Below are 18,705 nucleotides of genomic sequence, written 5' to 3' on the forward strand. Positions count from 1 at the left end.
GTAAAATGAAGGGAGCTGTTAAAATTAAAAAAAGCTTTTGAACTACAAGTCCAGTATAACCGGTCTTGCTCGCCTTGAGGCTTGCTCTGAAAGTGGAGCTTATTCTTAAATATTGTCACGAGCCTCGAATGCAAAGCAAGTTAATTGCAGCGCACGTGGGCTCCCTTAACAGCTAAAAGAATACACAAGCGGCGAAGCAGCAGAAGGCAAAGTGACGTGCGCAGGCAAATGTCGGCGAATCGGATGGCGTGGCGTCTGCTCGGTGACCATTTATCAGTCGGCGTGATTGTTTTGCAAACCGTCGAATGGCATGCTCAATGCTCTTACTCAATGTTCTTCAATGGGCCTGTAAGGTATAATAAATAAAGATGACTGGAGATCACAGAAGATTACTTTAGTAGAGAAACGACAGGACAAAACAATCTCCTTATCAAATGGGATGACTCGTGCGCATTAAAGAAATCCAGGGAAGCTGGCACTCATGCGCAAGACTTGAATCACGAAACTGTTGTGGGTGAGCACTGACGGACACATAGTTTCAGTAGTACCCCCTGACTTTCGGATCGCGGCCTCTTCGTCGGTCGTGCCAACTATCCGCGGCCGGGCCATGCCGAGAACTGCGAAGACGCTGTGCGCGAGGGGTCTTGCACGATACTGAGCCCATGCGCATGCTCCTCTCGAGCGTTGCGGAGTCCGCTGTCACGTGTCTTTCTGTTGTCGAGGAGGTATTGCGACATCTGCACGACGCCTGCGCAATAGCGTTTATTGCGGGGAGTTTTCGGCGCGCACGAACCCCGAACTTACGGCCGGTAACAACAACTCCGCTGTTAAAAGAAAGAACGGAACCCGTGCTTCGCTTGGAACACAGATAAAACAGCCGGGCGCAGCCGGGAGGTAAAACAAAACACATGAGTAAGCAAACCCACTGCATGGTTCGCGGGAATATCCAGAGAACTGTTCTGCTGGCACACGAGACAGTTTTGTTTCCTACGAAGCCGTTCGTATTCTCGTCGCTCTCTGACAGCCCTGCAGAAATTAGATTCAGTTCGACTTATGATGATAATTCGTATTCAGATTACAATCACAATTGACTAACGACTATTACAATCAGATTTGAGAGTAATTTCTTTAACCGCTTAATTGCTGTACAGAAACCACCCGCGATACATGCAACACGCAGCCATAATATTTGGAACATTCCGTAGTTTGGAGCAAATTATGGGCAACAAATGTTAAGGTATAAGATTCCGGAGATGTTAAACTTTGGCGTAGATTTAACTATAGATTTGAATACTGTGAATAAAAGGAATTTGCAAATGTTTATTTGCAGCCAGAATAAAAAAATCGCGCCAATCCACCCCGTGAATGTGGTTGGAAAGCAAAGCTGTAAACGGCACCCATAACGATTACCCATGCGACGTCACTTAAATTCACTCACATCGCTCTACAAATAGTAAAACCAGAGAGAAGTGAAATGCACTTAACCACACCATTTATTACTTCAAAGAGATATCCTTGGTAAGGTTAAATCAATGCATGATGCATGAACGGTGTTTGGTTGAGTTGTATTGTTGTAGCACAAGAGTGGAAACTTTTTTTTTTATAAAATTGAAGTAAGCTCCAACCCGGTGTTAGACGATCTGACTTCTCCGTCTCTGCGCCGCGGACGGAGGCGATGAGATTTGCGGCAGAGAAGGAGGAGGAGGAAATACTTCTGTTCAGATTTCTGAACGGCCCAGACAGCAGCCCTGGAGAATGATTCCTTCTTCTGTGGGGCCCATATTCAGCCCGCAGGGCCTGTGTTCTGTCCACCCGCTGAAGCTGGGTAGGTAGAAAGGGCCTGGACAGCAGCATCTCCCATTGCTCTTGTTGGGTTGTTGATGGTAAGAGAGGAGGGTGCTCAGGGCTAAAGTCGCACACCCCGATTACGGGCGGAGTGTTCCTACTTCTGAGCAAAATTTACATTCAGTGTCGTAGCGATTCCGATGCATTAAGTGGAGACGCGTAGGCTGTGAAAAGAAGCCCGGATTGTATGAGCCGTTGTTGTTCTCTGGAAACGTCAGTTTAAGGCGAAGGTACGGTCTGTCTCAGAAGGCGATAATGCTGGGTTATCTCCCTGAACGTGACAAGCGGGTGACTGTCCTCGTGCAGCTCCATAGCACGGGATGTAAAAGCGCAGGCTTGTTGGGTGGGCGTATTTGTTGCCCTCGGTAGACGCGTGAGGGGGTGTCCAGATGAGCTGAATGGAACCCTTTGGGGAGTGGTTTTTTAGCACGTGCAGTGCAGGTCAGGACACCCAACCCGACTGGTAATTCCAGTAGGCTTGCTGGGAATCGGTGACCCTCCGAACCCCTGGTTGAGTGAGAGCCAACGTGATAGCTGCCTCTTCTGCTGCCGTCATTTCTTGGGTCCTAAGCGAGGTACACGCAAGGAGGTTGGTTCTGGAGGTAGCCACGATGATGGCGTATTGCTTCCCTCGATGTTTGGAGGCGTCTGTGTAGATAACTGCATGATCCCTACCGAGGGTGGTGTTTAGCCTTTGAGCCCGTGCTTTTCGGTGACCCTCGTCATGTGAGGGGTTCGTATTTCTAAGCAAAGAAAGCATCTTTAGTTTTAGTCGCCAAGAGTCTGGGAGTACGTCAAGCGGAGTGACATTCTGGGCTGCCCAGCCAATCTCGTGAATCATGCGGTTACCCATCGCAGTTCTGAGTCGGACCTTCTGGTTAGAAAGATGGCCTTCTATCAGCTCTTCCACCGTGTTGCGGAGCTCCGTGCTAAGCAGCCTCTGTGTGGATGCACTCATGAGAAGACCAATGGCCTGCTCAACCACCTTTCTAATCATTATATAAAGCATCTCTATGTCTTCCTTGTTGAGAAGAATATGTCTTCCTTGTCGAGGTTGACGTAAGTGACTCTCGAGAGGACAAAAGCTTCAATTAATCGAAAGGTACCAGATTCCTTTAGGCCTCGCTTCTTGGTGGCAACTCGCCTGATCATGTGTATGATTTGATTAATGCTGTTTTTTAGGCGCTGCAAGGAGACGTCAGTCTTGGTGTTAGCCTCGATATATATGCCCAGGATCTTGATGATGGGGCTTGGAGTGATGGCCTGGTCACCAAGGAGTATTTGAATGTATTCCTTGATTTGGCGTGAGGGCGGACGGCAAGGAGCTGTGATTTTTACGTGAACACTGCAGGCCACAGGCTTTAGCCCATTGGCGTACTAGAAGTATAATGCCATGCATTGGTGTGAGCTTCCTTTAATTTTTGAAACTCAGCACATGAGCAAGGTGCGCACAGGGCCGCTAGACGGGCGTAAGTGGTTGCGTGACGCTTTCACGTGGCATTCAGCGACAACGCAGGGGGTAAACCCGTAGATGTGCTTGGTGAGTACACCACCTGTCTTGCCTGTCTTCGCATGGGCTCCTAGCTAAATCGCTAAGACAACGGGCTTTCGCTTTGTTAGTCCATTAGTTCCAGGTTCGATTCCCGGCGGTGCCGGTAAATTCTTTTATTTGTTCGCTGGAGTTTTCTGGTGACACCAACGGTCCCGAAAGAACCCTTGGGGGGTAGAGGTAAAAAGCTTTGCTTTAAAACTAATCATGGCTGTTCTCTTTTTTTGTTTTGTTGTATTGAGTACAATCGATGGTTTACTCCTTTTTTGCTATCCTACTGCCAAACCTGTTTTTCTGAGTAAACATGTGTTTTAACAGCGAACCACTTCAGCAAATAGAAAATTTTCTTCCTCATCCCCTGAGCAGTGGCAGCGCGAGCTGGCCAGCTCACGGTGCGAGGACCAAGAACGCCTCATCGCTCGCGCCCAAGCTGCTGCGCTAGCTCGCGGCTATCTGGACTAAGAAAGCCACCCACTTTTATGTTCAATAAACGTTTTCCAATGCAATCTTATCCGCAGTTAAAAATACCGAAAATTGCCAAGCGCGCGCACGTGAGCGCGGGTTGCACCGCGACCTCGCGGTAGTTAACAAAACCTAGAAAATGCCTAGAGCTCGTGTGCGCGTGCCTATGCTTCGCGGAAATTTTTACCTAGCAGTGCAAACGCATTTAAACTTTTTTAGATTCAAGGCATCTCTTACACTCGGCCTGTCCTTCCATCCGGCGTGCATGAGTCCGCAACCCTCCTCCTTTCCCCTCGCCTGCCAGCTGCGTTAGCGCGTTCTCCTCGCCATGTCAGCTGTGCGTCAGCGCGCCTTTAGCGCGCGTATGCTACACTCTCTCTCGTTCTCCTCGCCATGCCAGATGTGCGTTAGCGCGCATGCGCGTCTATCTCTCATCACTCTCTCTCGCGGAGCGGCTATACGCCTCGAGCTTCGCGATCGCTGCGCCGCCTGCCGCCACTTCTCCGCGGCGTTGACGGGATGTGCGCTGCGTGGCTGATAGCGGCTCGTGCAGTGTTTTGGTTCTGTTTCGCTTCTTCTCGCTCCGCATCCTCCCTGTTCTGTGCGCTCCGTCAGTCGCTCTCGCTGCTACTGCTCCGACTGCTGCTCCACCTGCTGCTCCGATGAGTGGAAATGGACACTAACATGCCTGCTACCGCGTTGGCTGACGCAACCGTAACCAGCTCCAGCGAATTGAACCCCGTGAGATGCCTTGCATCACCCCAGGGTTCCCCTCGTGGGAAGATGGAGAGAATATTTATATCTGCGCTAACAGTTTCACTGACTGACTAGTTTATAAGGTTTAGCGACATCTTCTATACTGTGGGTGACTTTGTGAACTCACATTAGTTCCTAAATATTATGAAAGATGCGGATTGCGGGTCACCGCACGGTTGCCTCTGCGCAGTATTGGTACGTCGTACCATACTCATGTTCCTTTACATAACATTAGCCGTTGCTGACATGTCTTTCGCGAAAGGTAGAAAGCTTGAAAACTGGCTTTTTAAGTGCAGTTCTGCGGCCACACCATATTTAATTGCCGGCAAAATATAGGGCAACATTGTCATCACTAATCTCTTCCGCCGGACTTCCGCCTTCCTTCTCTCTTATCGTTCTTCATCTTCATTTTCATGTGTCCGCATGCCAGTTTTATTTTGCCTAAACCACTGAATATTCTTTTTCTTTTGGTATGCAAATTTTCTGTTGACTTTCGCTCCTAAACGGTATATATTTCTGCTCTGATTTCTTGTTCATATTGATGCACTCAGAAGGAAAGCCACGGACGCGCCACAAACACTAATTAAACAGTCCGGAGCAAGTTTAAGAAGCCAGAAAGTTGGCATCACTCCCTGTCTCTTTGTCCCTTCCCATCTGGCGTCGGCTTCCTTCAAGACACTGGGGTGCCCTCCTATTGAATCCAGGCATCCTCCCGGGGCATTCATGTCTTTTCATCGGAGGAAGACATACCGCCTTTTATCCCTGGAGTTTTGTTTGCTTGCTCACATTTTGATTGCCCGGTAAGCTAGTCCCGCTTGTTCAGAAAGAATAAGCAAGCAGAGATAGGAACGTAGAGATGAAAGAGAGCAGGGGTTCTTGCATAACCCGAAGTATGGCGAAGATTCCTCAGGGAAGAAAAGCATCCCCGAGACTAGCATTCATCGCCGACCGGCGCGGCTTGCTATGCGGCGCTTTTCATCTTGTGCGTATAACCAATTCCAAGTTCTTCAGAAGCGCGTCTCATCCTTCAGCACTGTTTACGCGAAGCTTGGCGGCTGTTTCTTCCAGGGAGGCCGCCGACAAACCCCGCGGTATGCATGCACTATGCATTTTCTTTTATCTGCTAAGAAAGAGCGTTCCATGCGGGTTTTCTGCACTGACACATGCGTGTTGGTCTTCGTATTTTTCTTTTACCTGTCTATCGACTGCCGTTCGACGTTACTATAACCACTCCACTATATCGATGTCCACCGGGGTTTCTGCAAAGTGATGCCGCGTCTGGTACTACATGGCTTGCCCAACTTAGCGTAAGGTAACCTAACCTAACCTGACCTGGCCTGACCTGACCTGACCTATCCTAACCTAACCAAACCTAACCTAACCCAACGTAACCTAACCTAACCAACCCAACAAAAAGCAAACCTTTGAAAAGCCAAAACATAATTCAGGCAGACGAAATATAATTGAATATTAAGATGAAAAAATTGAGGCAAGCCCCGGTTTCCAACACACTCCTTGGCGTCAGGAACCTAATACGGAACTTATACACCACAACAACAGACGCTTTGAGCTGTGCCAACATCGTCCTAAACTTTGGAATGTCGTCCGATGGCGCTATATACCCATGGCTGTAGCACTGAGCTGGAGCATCGCCGGACGGCACTCTAGATACTTCGTTTTTTTTATAAGCATTGAGGGGGAAGCTTTGCCTAGCTTCACCCTCGGAGAAAATCACGCTGGAGAGTATTACAAAAACGTTTTCGTATACCCTGTTTCCTTTGCAGCGAAGTTCATGGTGCTTCAAAAAATTAAAATTGGAACAATAATTTAAAAATGCCTGTGTCATTGTTAATTGCAAAAGTTTCCCATATTGCCATGCCAAAAAGATACAGAAAAATGACTGAATTTTTGATAACCGTTATAATACGCAGGGGAATGCCCGTTCTTGTGTTTTAGCTTCTTTACGAAGCTGACAAGGGGAACTTGTCCGGAGCGCTTTCACAGTACTAATCGCCACGGCGAATGAAACAAATTCTTCGAATGGCAAATCTTACCGTATAATTTCTTCATAGAACGTGATCTGCATTGTTCTATTACCCCACAGAAAACGTGATGCTCGCATATTCTGCAATTCCGTGCAGCATAGACACTATTTTAGCGTCTCCTGTCATCATCGTCGTTCGTCTCATGTAGTCACGGTACTAAAACACCAGGAAACTTGCTTATGCCTCGCGCTAGAACGTAACGCGTACTAAAAAATACACCGCGACAGTCGTTTACGCCTCGCGCTAGAGAGCTTCGTGCTTCAAACACAAACGACTTTTACAGCAAAGCTTTATACCCCTACCCCCCAACGGTTTCATCTCCGTTGGCAAAAACGTCAAGGCGCCAAGAATACATTTATACACTGCGTGCTTCGCCCTTCACCAGGTTTCACGTTAGTGGAGATGGCCCAGGATTTTTTTTTATTTAAATCGAATGATGGCCCGGGTCATTTGAAGTTTTATTTTTCGGTTGGTCATGCTGATAGGTAACTTGTGCTCGTTGTCGTAAACCAGACTCACAGCAGAGTTGTTCCGTGTGAAAATATGATCGAACTGTTGAACCTTGACACTGACGAATAAAGAAAAGGCCGAAAGGCGTGGCCTTGAGTAATTTCTTGCTCTTACAAAGTCCTGACAAGAAGAGCATGAAATGGTTTCTTGCTCGCAATGAGCACGGCGAAGAGCTTCTGGCTCGAGGCTTCCCTTTCTTAACGCACGGCGGAGCACCGGTGAACTCTGACATTCTAGGCTAGCGTTGAGATACTAGCCTCTCCGCGTTCCCCAACGACGGTCTGCTGTAGACGGCACGTAATACAAACATGCGCACGGAGGAAGATCGCACTCGCCCACTCGTCTACCATAGGAGTACCAAGACACCGGTCGTCTTCGGTTCACTTTCCCCTTTCTTTACGAGGGCGTCCTCTGTTTAAGGACTTGGTCCCGGCGGAAATATGAGGCCGGTGCATAGGCGGCACGAATAAGAATAGGGCGAATGCGTGGGAACAACGACAAAGTTGTGTGAAGAGCGCTACGTAGGGGGATGAAAGGACGAGCAAACGAGGGGCTGACGGGAAGGAGGACAAAACGAGGCATGGGTGACAGGAGAACAAAAGAATGAAGGAAACCGATAGGAAGAAGGAAGTAGTGCTCGAGGGGTTCAATATAAGCATACAGGGCGTGGCCGCTTGCCCCGCTGCACGAGAGAGAGATAGAAAGAGAAAGAGAGAGAGAGAAGAGGGAAGAGCGATTCCGAGAAAAAAAGGAAGAGTGATTGCCTATCGTCACGGCAACTACTCACCCTTCCTTTTAGGGGCCTTGGGGACTTCTTTTTGCGCCTCCTGGCGTTCCACCGCCACTGAAAGCAAAGAAGCAACGGTGTAGTATAGGCATTGGCTTCACCCTTTCACTGGTACTACCCTATCTCCATTGCCCGTGGCGCCCTTCCCGTGTGTTTGCAGCTAGTTGAAGGCTCTGCGTTCTTCCAAACGCAGCTTGGAAAAAAAGGAAGGCCATGGCTCCCCCTTTCCTTCCAAGAGAAAACAATTGTGAGAGGTACACCCGCAAAGGCCATCTTGGTCCCGTTGCCCACCTGCTCTTTTGGCGATCTTGTAGGATGCAGAGATGGAGAGTCATGAGAAATAACCCCGAAAGGTGCAGCGGCCCTTAAGTGCGGAGGAGGGAACAGATTGAGTGGAAAGCGTTTGTCTCGCTTAAGTACAAAGGGCGTGTCGCTATTCTTAGACCGTGGTCGTCGCGTTGTTTCTCCTCTTCCGGACCATTGGCACTCGGGCGGTGAACGATTGAGACGGCGCCAGGATCGAATCGGGGGGTAATGGTTTCCGTCAAGTGGCTGGTAGGGGGACTTTGGGACCGATCGAGACCGGGCCAACTTCTTCTTACGAGGAAGTATTGTGCTTACTTGTTAGATATCAGACGAACGGGAAATGCCGATCGTTTCTCGAGGAGCGTCGCCATTTTTATCTCTTCTTTCGTAATGGGCGCTGATTTAGGGACAGGAAGATGAGCTTCATCGATCAGGGAACAAGCTCGAGTAGATGATATCGTAGTTCAAGTAAAGAAAAAGAGAAAGAGTTGGGCTGGCCATGTATTGAGACGAAACGACAACCGGTGGATAATTAGAGTAACAGAGTGGATACCAAGAGATGGGGCTAGGAGAAGAAGGCCAATAACAAGATGGAGGGATGAAATAGGGAAAGTCGGCGGCCAACAGTGGACTCGAGCGGCTCAGAACAGGAGCGGTTGGAAGTCAATGGGAGAGGCCTTCGCCTGGTAGTGGGCCTGAGCAGGCTGTTTTTGTCGTTGTTGTTGTTTTCTGTGATGATGATGATTGTGCACTTGTGTAAAATGACTGAAACTTCTGGGGGTCGCTGTGTTGGTTCAAGTACGACAGAAACACGCATATTAATTGAGAAGACAGCGAACGCCAGAGAACATTCAAGAGCCGGAACCCTTCGGGGGCACTTTATGAACGTGCGTCTGCCACCAATGTTGCGTTCGTTTCGACCGTAGTTTTCCCCCCTCTAGGAAAGCCAACAAAACGCGAATTCGCTTCAAGAAAGTTTTAGCGCAGGAAAACCGGTCTCTTAAATTTTTAAAGTAAACAGCGATGATGGCACCATTTTCATCGGCTATAATAGTATCTACTTCATTCAACGAGCTAAGAACAACAGGATTTTTTCCCTTGAAACCAATGTTTAAAGGGTTTAAAAAGGGTACCGTCTTTCTCAGTTTACCACCAAGCTACTAGTAGTATTAGCCATACGTCTAAACCCTCCATCTGAACACATCCCAAGACGCGTCTTCGCGAAGGGGGTGAAAAGATAATGCCGTCGACTAGTTTTTCTCCCAACCTTGATAACATCCGGGCAGAAAACTTACTCGTGCTTTTTAAAAACCTGCGTAGACCGGAGAACACTTTTATAGATATAATATCCAGCAAGTCTTCTTATTGTCACAAAGTTACATGTGTAGGTACTGCGGCAAGCATAGTCTAGGGCTTTGTTGTCCTCTTGCTGCGCCTGCCCGAAAGAAATTGTAAGCAGCGCTGGAGTGCTTCCAGTAGGTGGGAATTATGCGTCAGCTCGATCACACCTGCCTGAGTGCCCTTTGTGTTCTAAGCACGTGGGTTTAATAGGCTGGTGGCGGGAGTACTCAACCGGTGTTTACACTTCTTTACAAAAGGATACAACATGACAGGGCAAACAAGACAAAGCCCTATTTCGGTTAAAGTTGCTTGAAACGCAGCTGAAAAGGAAGCACGCCAAGGAAGAGAGGACGCGTGTTATCGTTTCTACGCGCGACAATTTTGCCTTGAAAAGAATCGACCTTCGAAGCCTGCAATGAAGGGCTCAAAAAGACGGCAGTGAGGACAAACTGGGCGCACATAATTAAGAGCGCATGGGAGCCGACATCGGGTGCCCATTAATTTTTGCTGTCATGGAGAGCTCTTGTTATTTAATTAGTTGGGTGCCCTCAGAGTAAAAGATTTTCCAGATTGGAAGCGATCTTGTAAGCAAAACAAAGCAGTGACAGCGTGAATCAAAAACTGAAAAGATAACAACACAACAAAACAATTAAGGGACAACGTTTTTATATACATACATTTCACTGAAGATCGAGTGTCCACGACAAGAATATACTTGCCCAAACATTTGCGCTGTTTTTGTCAGGAAAACAGAGTTTGGATATTTTTCCCTCCACGGTTGAAGTAAGATGGTTGTCGGACCCAATGAACCAGTTAGCGTGATTCTGGACTGCCCGTAGTTCAGTAACAAGTAATTCACGCCCTGGATCTCATACAGCCGTAACATTACCTTTTTTACTACGAAGAAAGTTTCCAAGTTTTTCTAGTACTTTGAAGTCAGAGTATGAATTTTTGCGAATATTGTAGCATGCGGTCAGGGTTAACAATGTAGTCAGCGTGCGTTTTTTGCCAAGTTACCAGTGACATGTGCGACATGGTATTTAGAGTATATCACAGTTCTAGGTTTACATCATCTTCGAAGTAAAACCAGGTCCTAGGTTTACATATTTTATGTCGTCCTTATGTACTAGATTATTATTAAGTGAAGGGGCACAGGCTTGTTCAGTGTACGACGTTATGCCCCACGACCATTCTCATTCAAAGGCGGCTTCTCCTCTACCTATGCTATTGTGCGGCAGAGCACGCTTTACAGGAATCTGCCAATGGCAGGTTTTGCTCCAAGGGAGATCGATATTTAAACGCGGCTGGTGCTGTCAGCCGAGCAAAAGCACCCAGCTTGCTGCACCAAATGAACAGTCCATTAGAACCACTGATGGCTTCGTACTATTTCCGCTCACCACTCAAATTATCTTTCAGTTTGAATTATGCGTCTTCGAGTTAAAGGGATTTTAACACCAGGTTACACGACTTAAAAGCTTTTCCCCCCAGTTTCTCACCAGGCAATGGGCATGTTGTTATCGAAACCGCGCGGCAAAAAGGCACGACATAGACGCGTTCAAAAATCTGCGAGTGGATTTTGTCATCCCTCAAATGTCTATTGAAGCCCAGCAGTACGTGTGAACTGGCGGACGCATAGACTGCCTTAGAAACTGTGAAGTGTGTTAGGCAAATAACAGTACACGGTGGTATAAGTTATAAGAATATTAAAAAAAGCCGTTTTATTGCTTACGGTAATATGCACAGTTTGTCTGGATGCCACACGTTTTAAAAAACAAGGAACACTCAGAGCATCAGGCAGAATTTTGGGCATAGATTAGCATCTAGAAAAAGGCGAAAACCTGAAAACACGACAATCACTCAAAACATGGCAAAAGAAAAGGTGACCGTGTGGCTTACGTCAGAAACAGAAAGCGCCTTTCGAATGGGGAAGCGTTATGGCTAGGTTTATTGCTTTGAATATACGCTTCATAAAAAAGCAATATGTCCCTCCGCATCCCCCCGCCCCGCTATCTGTTACCCTTTCTCGCTATTTACTTCCGATCGGATATTAGTCCGCTTCGCAACCGGCGGCGAAGATATTCTTTTTTGTCCTTTTTTGGCAGGTTCTTTACGCAGATTGCCTCGGGGAAACAAAGGGAGGCTCGCATCAAAGGCGTTCCCTGTGCGGCCTCATTTCCCGTGTTTTGCAGCCATCGACCGCGGCGGAAGGGACGCGATCCACGCCTTGTAGCTGGCCGTGGCATTCCGAGTAAAAAGGCGCGCGGTAATGCCGAACGTTGGGTGACGCATAAGGCGGTTTATAGAAGGAACCGTGAGTCGGTACGCTTATAAAAAAAGAGAGACATCATGAACAAGAAACGTAATTGGGCATCGAATTCAGCGGCGCCAGATGGCTGCACAGGATCGACATTGGATGCACCCGGTCTGCGTTTTATTTGCATACGTCGGTTATTTGGTGTGAGCTCCCAGTTGCACGGCCATTAAGACAAAGTGCAAGTTTTTTTTCTTAAAAGGACTTATTTGTACCAATAAAAATGATACCAAAATTTTATTGCATACTTTAAACAATTAACCTGGGCATTAAGAAGAAGATATCAGTCAGTGGGGACTCCCCAGCCACTTTAAGGCGATTTCTGCATAATTTGATGGATTGATTGATTGTGAGGTTTAACGCGCTGACGCTACACAGGCGATGAGGCACTCCGTAGTGGAGGGCTCCGGAGTAATTTTGACCACCTGGGGATCTTTAACATGCGCTGAAATCTTGTACCCACGGGCCTTTTAGGGGTGAAACCTCTTAGGGGCTGGGGCTGTTGGCGTCTCCTGACGTCGTCGTCGTCGTAATCGGCGTCTCATGTAGTCACGGTAATAAAACACCGGGAAACTTGTTCCCGCCTCGTGCTAGAAAGTAACGCGTACTAAAGAACATTGGGACACACATTTACGCGTCGCGCTGGAGCGCTTCGTAACGCGTACTAAAAAGAAACACCGGGACACTCGTTATGTCTCGCGCTAGAACGTCGTGCCATGCATGACGATGCCACGTGGCATCCGCTTTTGCTGGGCAGATGCCACATGGGCAGATGCCACGTCTGAGCAGATGCCACACGGTATTTGCTCAGACGCTCCCCGCACGCGCGCCAATGCTTTTACTGAGCAAAAACGCGCCAAAGGGCAGAGCGATACGTCTCCAGTTGCCGCCACTGTCAACAGTATAAGACTACTACGTCCCGTCTAACTTGGCCAACTCCCGGCGGTGAACCCACCGTAACCTTTATTTGAGAAAATCGGTGTCGCCCTGCTCGGCCCGTTTTCGGGAAGAAGAAGCCCCTTAGTGGCTCGGACTGTCGGCGTCTCCTGTCGTCGTCGTCGTCTGAAGTAGTCACGGTACTAAAAAACCGGGACGCTCGTTTTCCAACGCCTCGCGCTCGAGCGCTTCGCCCTTCAAAGACAAGAGATTTTTACAGCGAAGCTGTTTACCTCTACCCCAAACGGGTTCATCTCTGTTGGGAAAAAACGCCAAGGCGCCAAGAATACACCTGTAGAGGGCATTCTTCTCTCGTCCCCAGGTTTCACGTTAGTCGAGATGGCCCGGGTTTTTTTTTTTTGCTTTTCGCCTGCATCAGAAATCTTGTTCCTGGTACTGGCGGCAGCCGACCTAAGTCACCACCAAGAAACGCAGCGGGGTGGTTGTAGAGTGTACTAGGGCCTGTAGTTCTGCTTGATTGCATCCCTTGGATGGTGACGTGCAGTTAACGTGCTCATAACTACGCTTTTAAAGCTGGCCCATAGTGCGTCATTTATGTCGATAATACGTCACTGTAGCGCGAAATTTGAAAGTTTATCAATTTTTTTTGTGTTTTTGGTTAAAAAGTCTTTCGTGGCTGGAGTGAAGCTGAGTAGGTTACCAAGGGCTTATTCTTTGAGGCTTAACAAATTTATATTTCGTCTTCCGCGCATTCCGTCTGCTGATTAACAATGCAGCTAGTTGGTCCATGAGCAGCTGCCGAAATAGTGCAAGTAAATCAGAAAGCGCTAAGGGGTAAAACAGAAATGCGAGTGCAGTAAGATGAGGATTACAAAGGACTCTAAGGGCCCAGGCTTGAACGCTTCTAGCCGTACTGAATGGTCACTGGTCATGTTTTGTAGCGTGAGCGACACTGGCCGAGGTTGATCAGTTTAGTGTGGCTCCTGGAGAGCCGTGCTGCGCATGCGCGAAGAGCAGTGACATCTCACGGCGCACAGCTGGCGCGCCGGAACCGTTGCCGCCGCGACTGGATTGGATTTGATTGAAATAAATTGAATTGCGTTGGATTGGATTGTATTGGATTGGAAATCGTTTTAGCAGCAGAAATCATGATAATCAGCTAATCCTAGACAGCCAGGAAACCTAAGAATAGTCAGCTGAACTTAAGCTCACGCTACATATAACCTGGCATAGCCCAGCTGTGCCACTGCTAATTTTTTTTAGACTCTAAACTTAACAAAACTAAATTAATTTGTCGATGCTATCTAGTTGGTATGCCATAAGTGAATCAGGTTTTAGCGCCAAGCGCAACTCAGCAAAAAAAGGGTTTTGACAGGAGAGAGGCGCAAAACAAAACTTTAACAAAACTATCTCTCTTACTAGTGCTTATAACTAGTGGTAGCCTACTCCTGCACATTCGCGCTAAGCTTTCGTAGCTCACTGTGCAAACATATGCATGGTCTTGACCCGGTGGTATTTTATTACCTTGGGAGGTAATAAAAACGGTCATTTTCGAACGAGCCTTTGAAGTGCATAGAAGCTGCACTTCAGTAATTTGCATAGATCAAAGTTTGTTCTCCATCTCCTCTGCATTCCCCAGGGATGACGTGCTTGCACTACAGAGTGCGTTGCTGCGACGCCGCTGGTGTTCTCCAAAGAGCGCATTGCGCATCGAATATAAATATAACTTCTCCGCGAACCGCGCTTTCCCAGAACGCTGTCGACTGACCGCTTTGAGCCTCCGAGAAGTAAACTTCGGCTCGTCCATTCACGGCACATTCTGCGAACGTGCGAGACACCACATGGGCGGAGTCTCCAGTCGCTGTAACGGGCAACACCCATTAGACAATAATGCCTGCTCATAGTACTAAAACAACGCAAACGATGTCAGTATTCGTATTATTTCAATCGGACTAGATTACCAGAAACACTCATAAGGTAGGCTTGATTTCATAGGGCTTTAGTAGGCGCAAACGGGGGCCTAGAAGCGAACCAGACGCTCGTTGCTGTCTAAGGGGATGCTTGTTGTCGTGGGCAGGGCATCAGCGGATCACGCACGGAGGCTGCTTGATGATTCCAAAAAAAAAAAAAAACCCCGCCTGGCGCCGCTTCGCATACGCAAGTACGAAGCTGCGACCGCTTCATACATGAATAATGAACAACACTTGAGGATTCCGCGCGCCACGATGGTTCCAGCCCTCGAGGTTTCGGAAATCTCTGCTCAGGCTCTGTGTTTCGTTCGAAGTAGAGTGGGCATCAGAAAAAAAAGAAACAACTGCCCACTATAAACAGCGGATGAAGGCTAAAAAGCTGTAGTAGGTATTTTTTAAAGCGAAAGCTTTCTTAGTGGAGCCGATGACGTTCTGCCAAAAAACTAATGCATTTCCCCGTAGACCGGTTGCTCGACCAAAAAGCTCTGATAAGACCTCTGGACACACGGAGCGCGCGCGTGAAACCGGATTTCCATTGTGTCAAAATCGTTACTAGAAAATCGTGAAAAAGGGTCGGTTGTAGATAATACAATACACGCATCGATCATGACGATGGAGAACAATAGAATACCTTTATCTCATAAAGGACGGATCGGTATACATTTAGATATTTCGTAGATCTGTTTACTTAGTGCCCCCCAAAAAACGCCGCAGAAGTTCGTTCTTCGTTTTGGATTTAGGTTTTTCAAGGTTTGACGATCGATTGGACGCACTTCCAGAGAAGGCTGGAAGCACTTCAAGCTTTCGGGTTTCTCTAAACTTCGTTTAAGAGGGAGTGGTAAATAGTCTAATAAGTTAACCAACCAAAAAAAGGTGGAGGGCGGGATAGTTGAGTTGAAAAATGTTAGTGTCGCAGCATGAATTCGCATTAGTTATTCACTGGGGATCTCATTACCTCTCGCAAATCACTATGCAGAGCAAAAAAGGATGTCAGCCAGATACCAGCAGCAGCAGTAGCAGAAACGGAATTTGGAATCCTCACAGACACTACTCTATGGGAATTACGAGAAAGCTTTACTGAAGCGGCAAATTCAAGCGCAGGATTGCAACGCGAAAAATATTCCGACGAGACTTCAAGGGATGTTTTTGATTTCATTCCGCATAAAAAAAAACGAACAAAACCCCCTTTCTGTGCAAGATGAAAGTACTTGAGGCAGAGTGCTTCTGGGGATTTCCCTCCGGATGCATAAAAGAGTGTCCTGAGGCTTTCAATTGATGAATGCACGCAGCGAACATAAATCGAAAAATTCTGATTAATAGAGGTCTGTTACTTCTGGAGCATTTGCATACATAGACTGCGGAAATATTCCAAGGCTTTGATGAAGATTTATAGGAATCTTCTCACTGCAGGTATACCGAGAGCAGATGGCGCTGCTTGCACTTATCTCGACTGCAGGGGACGAAAAGTTCAAATATAATGCAAGGAGTATGGATGCAGGATTCGTTTATCACGGCTTCATTGACGTACGCCAGGAAGGGGGCCATTTTGCCAGCAGAAGAGAAGATGGCTGGGCCTGAATCCAGGTGGCGAAGTACTCTGAGCGTATTCATCGCTCGGGAAGCTAGTGTGGCCCGCACTTTCTCATTCTCGTCTTATAAGGCCGCCAGCGGGGAAAGCTACTAACAAAAAACGCAAGCGGTCTATATCTGCTTACGCAGGGAATCCTAATGAGACCGAAACCTCCGATGCATGGCTCTACTTAGCTTGAGTGAAAGTGCGTGATCGATGCTTGCAGGCGGTAATGTTTTGACTACCCCTGACTTCACACGCATTACGTAACTTCCATACCGCGCAGCTCTATTCTCTTCCAGTTTATGTATAAAACAAAGTCTGAAAGAAAGAGAAATTTGTGCGTAAACGCCACTCGTGGGTAATGAGCATAAAATAAAAAAACTGTGGTTGATTCCTCCGTCATAGGAATCGGTAAAACACGGAAGTGAAATGTGCAGCAAAATCTGCAGCCGAGCATGGTTTGCGGGTCAGCGGCTGTTTTGTGGGTGTGCTTGGAGTGCGGTGTCCTGCTGGTGGGCCACTTCGGCAAAGGTGTACTGGCGTCATTTCCGTGACGGATATGACATGAGTGAAATCTTGGGGTATCGCTGCATAAAACACTTTCGTGTTAAAATATAAAACACGAAAACGCGCAACCATAAGTATAACGTACTCTTTAGTACTAAAGGTTGCTTCCCCGCAAGAATACCCTGTGTGCAGGGGTGCACCCTTTACAGGCCGCTGGCTTCGTTGTAGTGGCGTCACTTCCGTGACATATATGACGTCAGCGAAATCTTCGTGCATTCTTCGTGTAACATTTATTCTTTGAACACTGTCGTGTTAAAAGAAGAATGTTCTGCAGCTGCCGAAATATTAATTAAAAATCAGTGGCATTCCACACTGAGACAAAGGATGGCCAGAGTAGCGTGGCGCTCTTTAAGTTGTGCACGAAAGAAAATACGCTTGTCTGTAATTTGGATTGAGTAAACTTCCTATCTAATTAGCTAAATAAGAGGCTGGAATGGCTTCAGTTTTACTATAGGGGAGAAACAATGGGCCATCAGTTTCCCCTCCGCAGCGTGGTCACCTTACCGTCTGTGTAAAACACCAGCTCAAACCCCTCGACCACGCAAGACAACAGTTAAGTCGCACTGGGCAGTGAGACTTCCACGTTAAAATTTCCCATCAGCAACGGGCATGTCACCGGTGAGGGAACGAAACCCGGCTGCGTGAAGGCCATTGGGATAGCTGAAAAAGACCTGCAGTTCTACTGAAACTGCTATCTCACAGGTTTATAAAACTACCGTGAAGAGCGCAACAATAGAAATTCTGTCTGATCGTATGTGCTTATTCAATTAGGTATTTAAACGATGGCTTACCGGTACTCACCTATGTAGCAGAAAATTGGAGGCTCACTAAGAGGGTTCAACTTATATTGAGAATGACTCAGCGGGCAATGGAGCAGAAGATGATAGGTGTAACATTAAGGGAAAAGAAGAGAGCGGAGTGGGTCAGGGAACAAACGCGTGTTAAGGATACATTAGTAGAAATTAAGAATAAGAAATGGACGTGGGCAGGGCATGTAATGCGAAGGCAAGATAACCGTTGGTCATTAAGGGTAACAGAGTGGATCCCTAGAGAATGCAAGCGTTGCAGGGAGCGGCAGAAAGTCAGGTGGGCAGTTGAGATCAAGAAGTTTGCGGGGATAAATTGGTCGCAGTTAGCACAGGACCGGGATAATTGGAGATTAATGGGAGGGGCGTTTGCCCGGCAGTGGCGTAGATAGGCTGGTGATGATTTAAAAGATCGAAGAGAGTGTCGATACCTTCTGCTCTATTGCTGTGTTAAGAACAAGCAGAGCAGGATACAATCAGACCGTAGCCGCGAGCTGCTAGTGGGGCGATTCAACATACTCTACTACAACAACGTGGGCTGTTGGTGCCAAGCCCTAAAAACACAGACAAAAGGGCGAGATGGAAGTGCGAAAAAAGAAAAGGTGAATCTTTCTTCCCGCGATACCCCACCTTTCTCTCTGTTCCGTTGAGCTTGTTTCGCAATTGTGTTTATCAAGCTAGCTATGTTGCCAACAGCCCTAGAAATAAAAATAAGATCGCACCCAAAAGGCAAAAACATACTTTCTTAGATGTTAGACATGCGCACCCTCACACGTCTAACTCACCCTCATGTGGGGATTGATGCTGTCGCACCTACGAAAAGAAAAATCTCTTACAAAAGCTGATTGCCAAATGTCGTCTGTTTTTGATACCTTTTGCAGGTTTGTGGGAGAAGCCAGGGTTAACATTCTCAGTTAGATATTCGGGTTACAAAAGCACCGCACGATGAAATCAGAACGCATTCACAGGGTGTTCATTAA

The 18,705-nt window shown here is 47.4% G+C and overlaps 1 protein-coding gene across 2 annotated transcripts in view; it reads right to left on the bottom strand.

Moving 5' to 3' along the window:
• LOC144142477 (uncharacterized) overlaps positions 1-18,705 on the bottom strand; it is a 65,242-nt gene that overhangs the window by 29,833 nt on the left and 16,704 nt on the right. The window contains exon 2 of one of the 2 annotated variants that reach the window (XM_077674018.1): positions 7,955-8,011. The exons of the other annotated variant lie outside the window; for it this stretch is intronic. Within the exon in view, the coding sequence (XP_077530144.1) occupies positions 7,955-8,011 (57 nt within the window). The remainder of the gene's footprint in view (positions 1-7,954; positions 8,012-18,705) is intronic. 2 annotated transcript variants of the gene reach the window in all.

This window comes from Haemaphysalis longicornis, unplaced genomic scaffold, assembly GCF_048455015.1.
Source record: "Haemaphysalis longicornis isolate Haplotype H1 unplaced genomic scaffold, Haemaphysalis longicornis Haplotype H1 scaffold_6, whole genome shotgun sequence".
NCBI lineage: Eukaryota > Metazoa > Arthropoda > Arachnida > Ixodida > Ixodidae > Haemaphysalis > Haemaphysalis longicornis.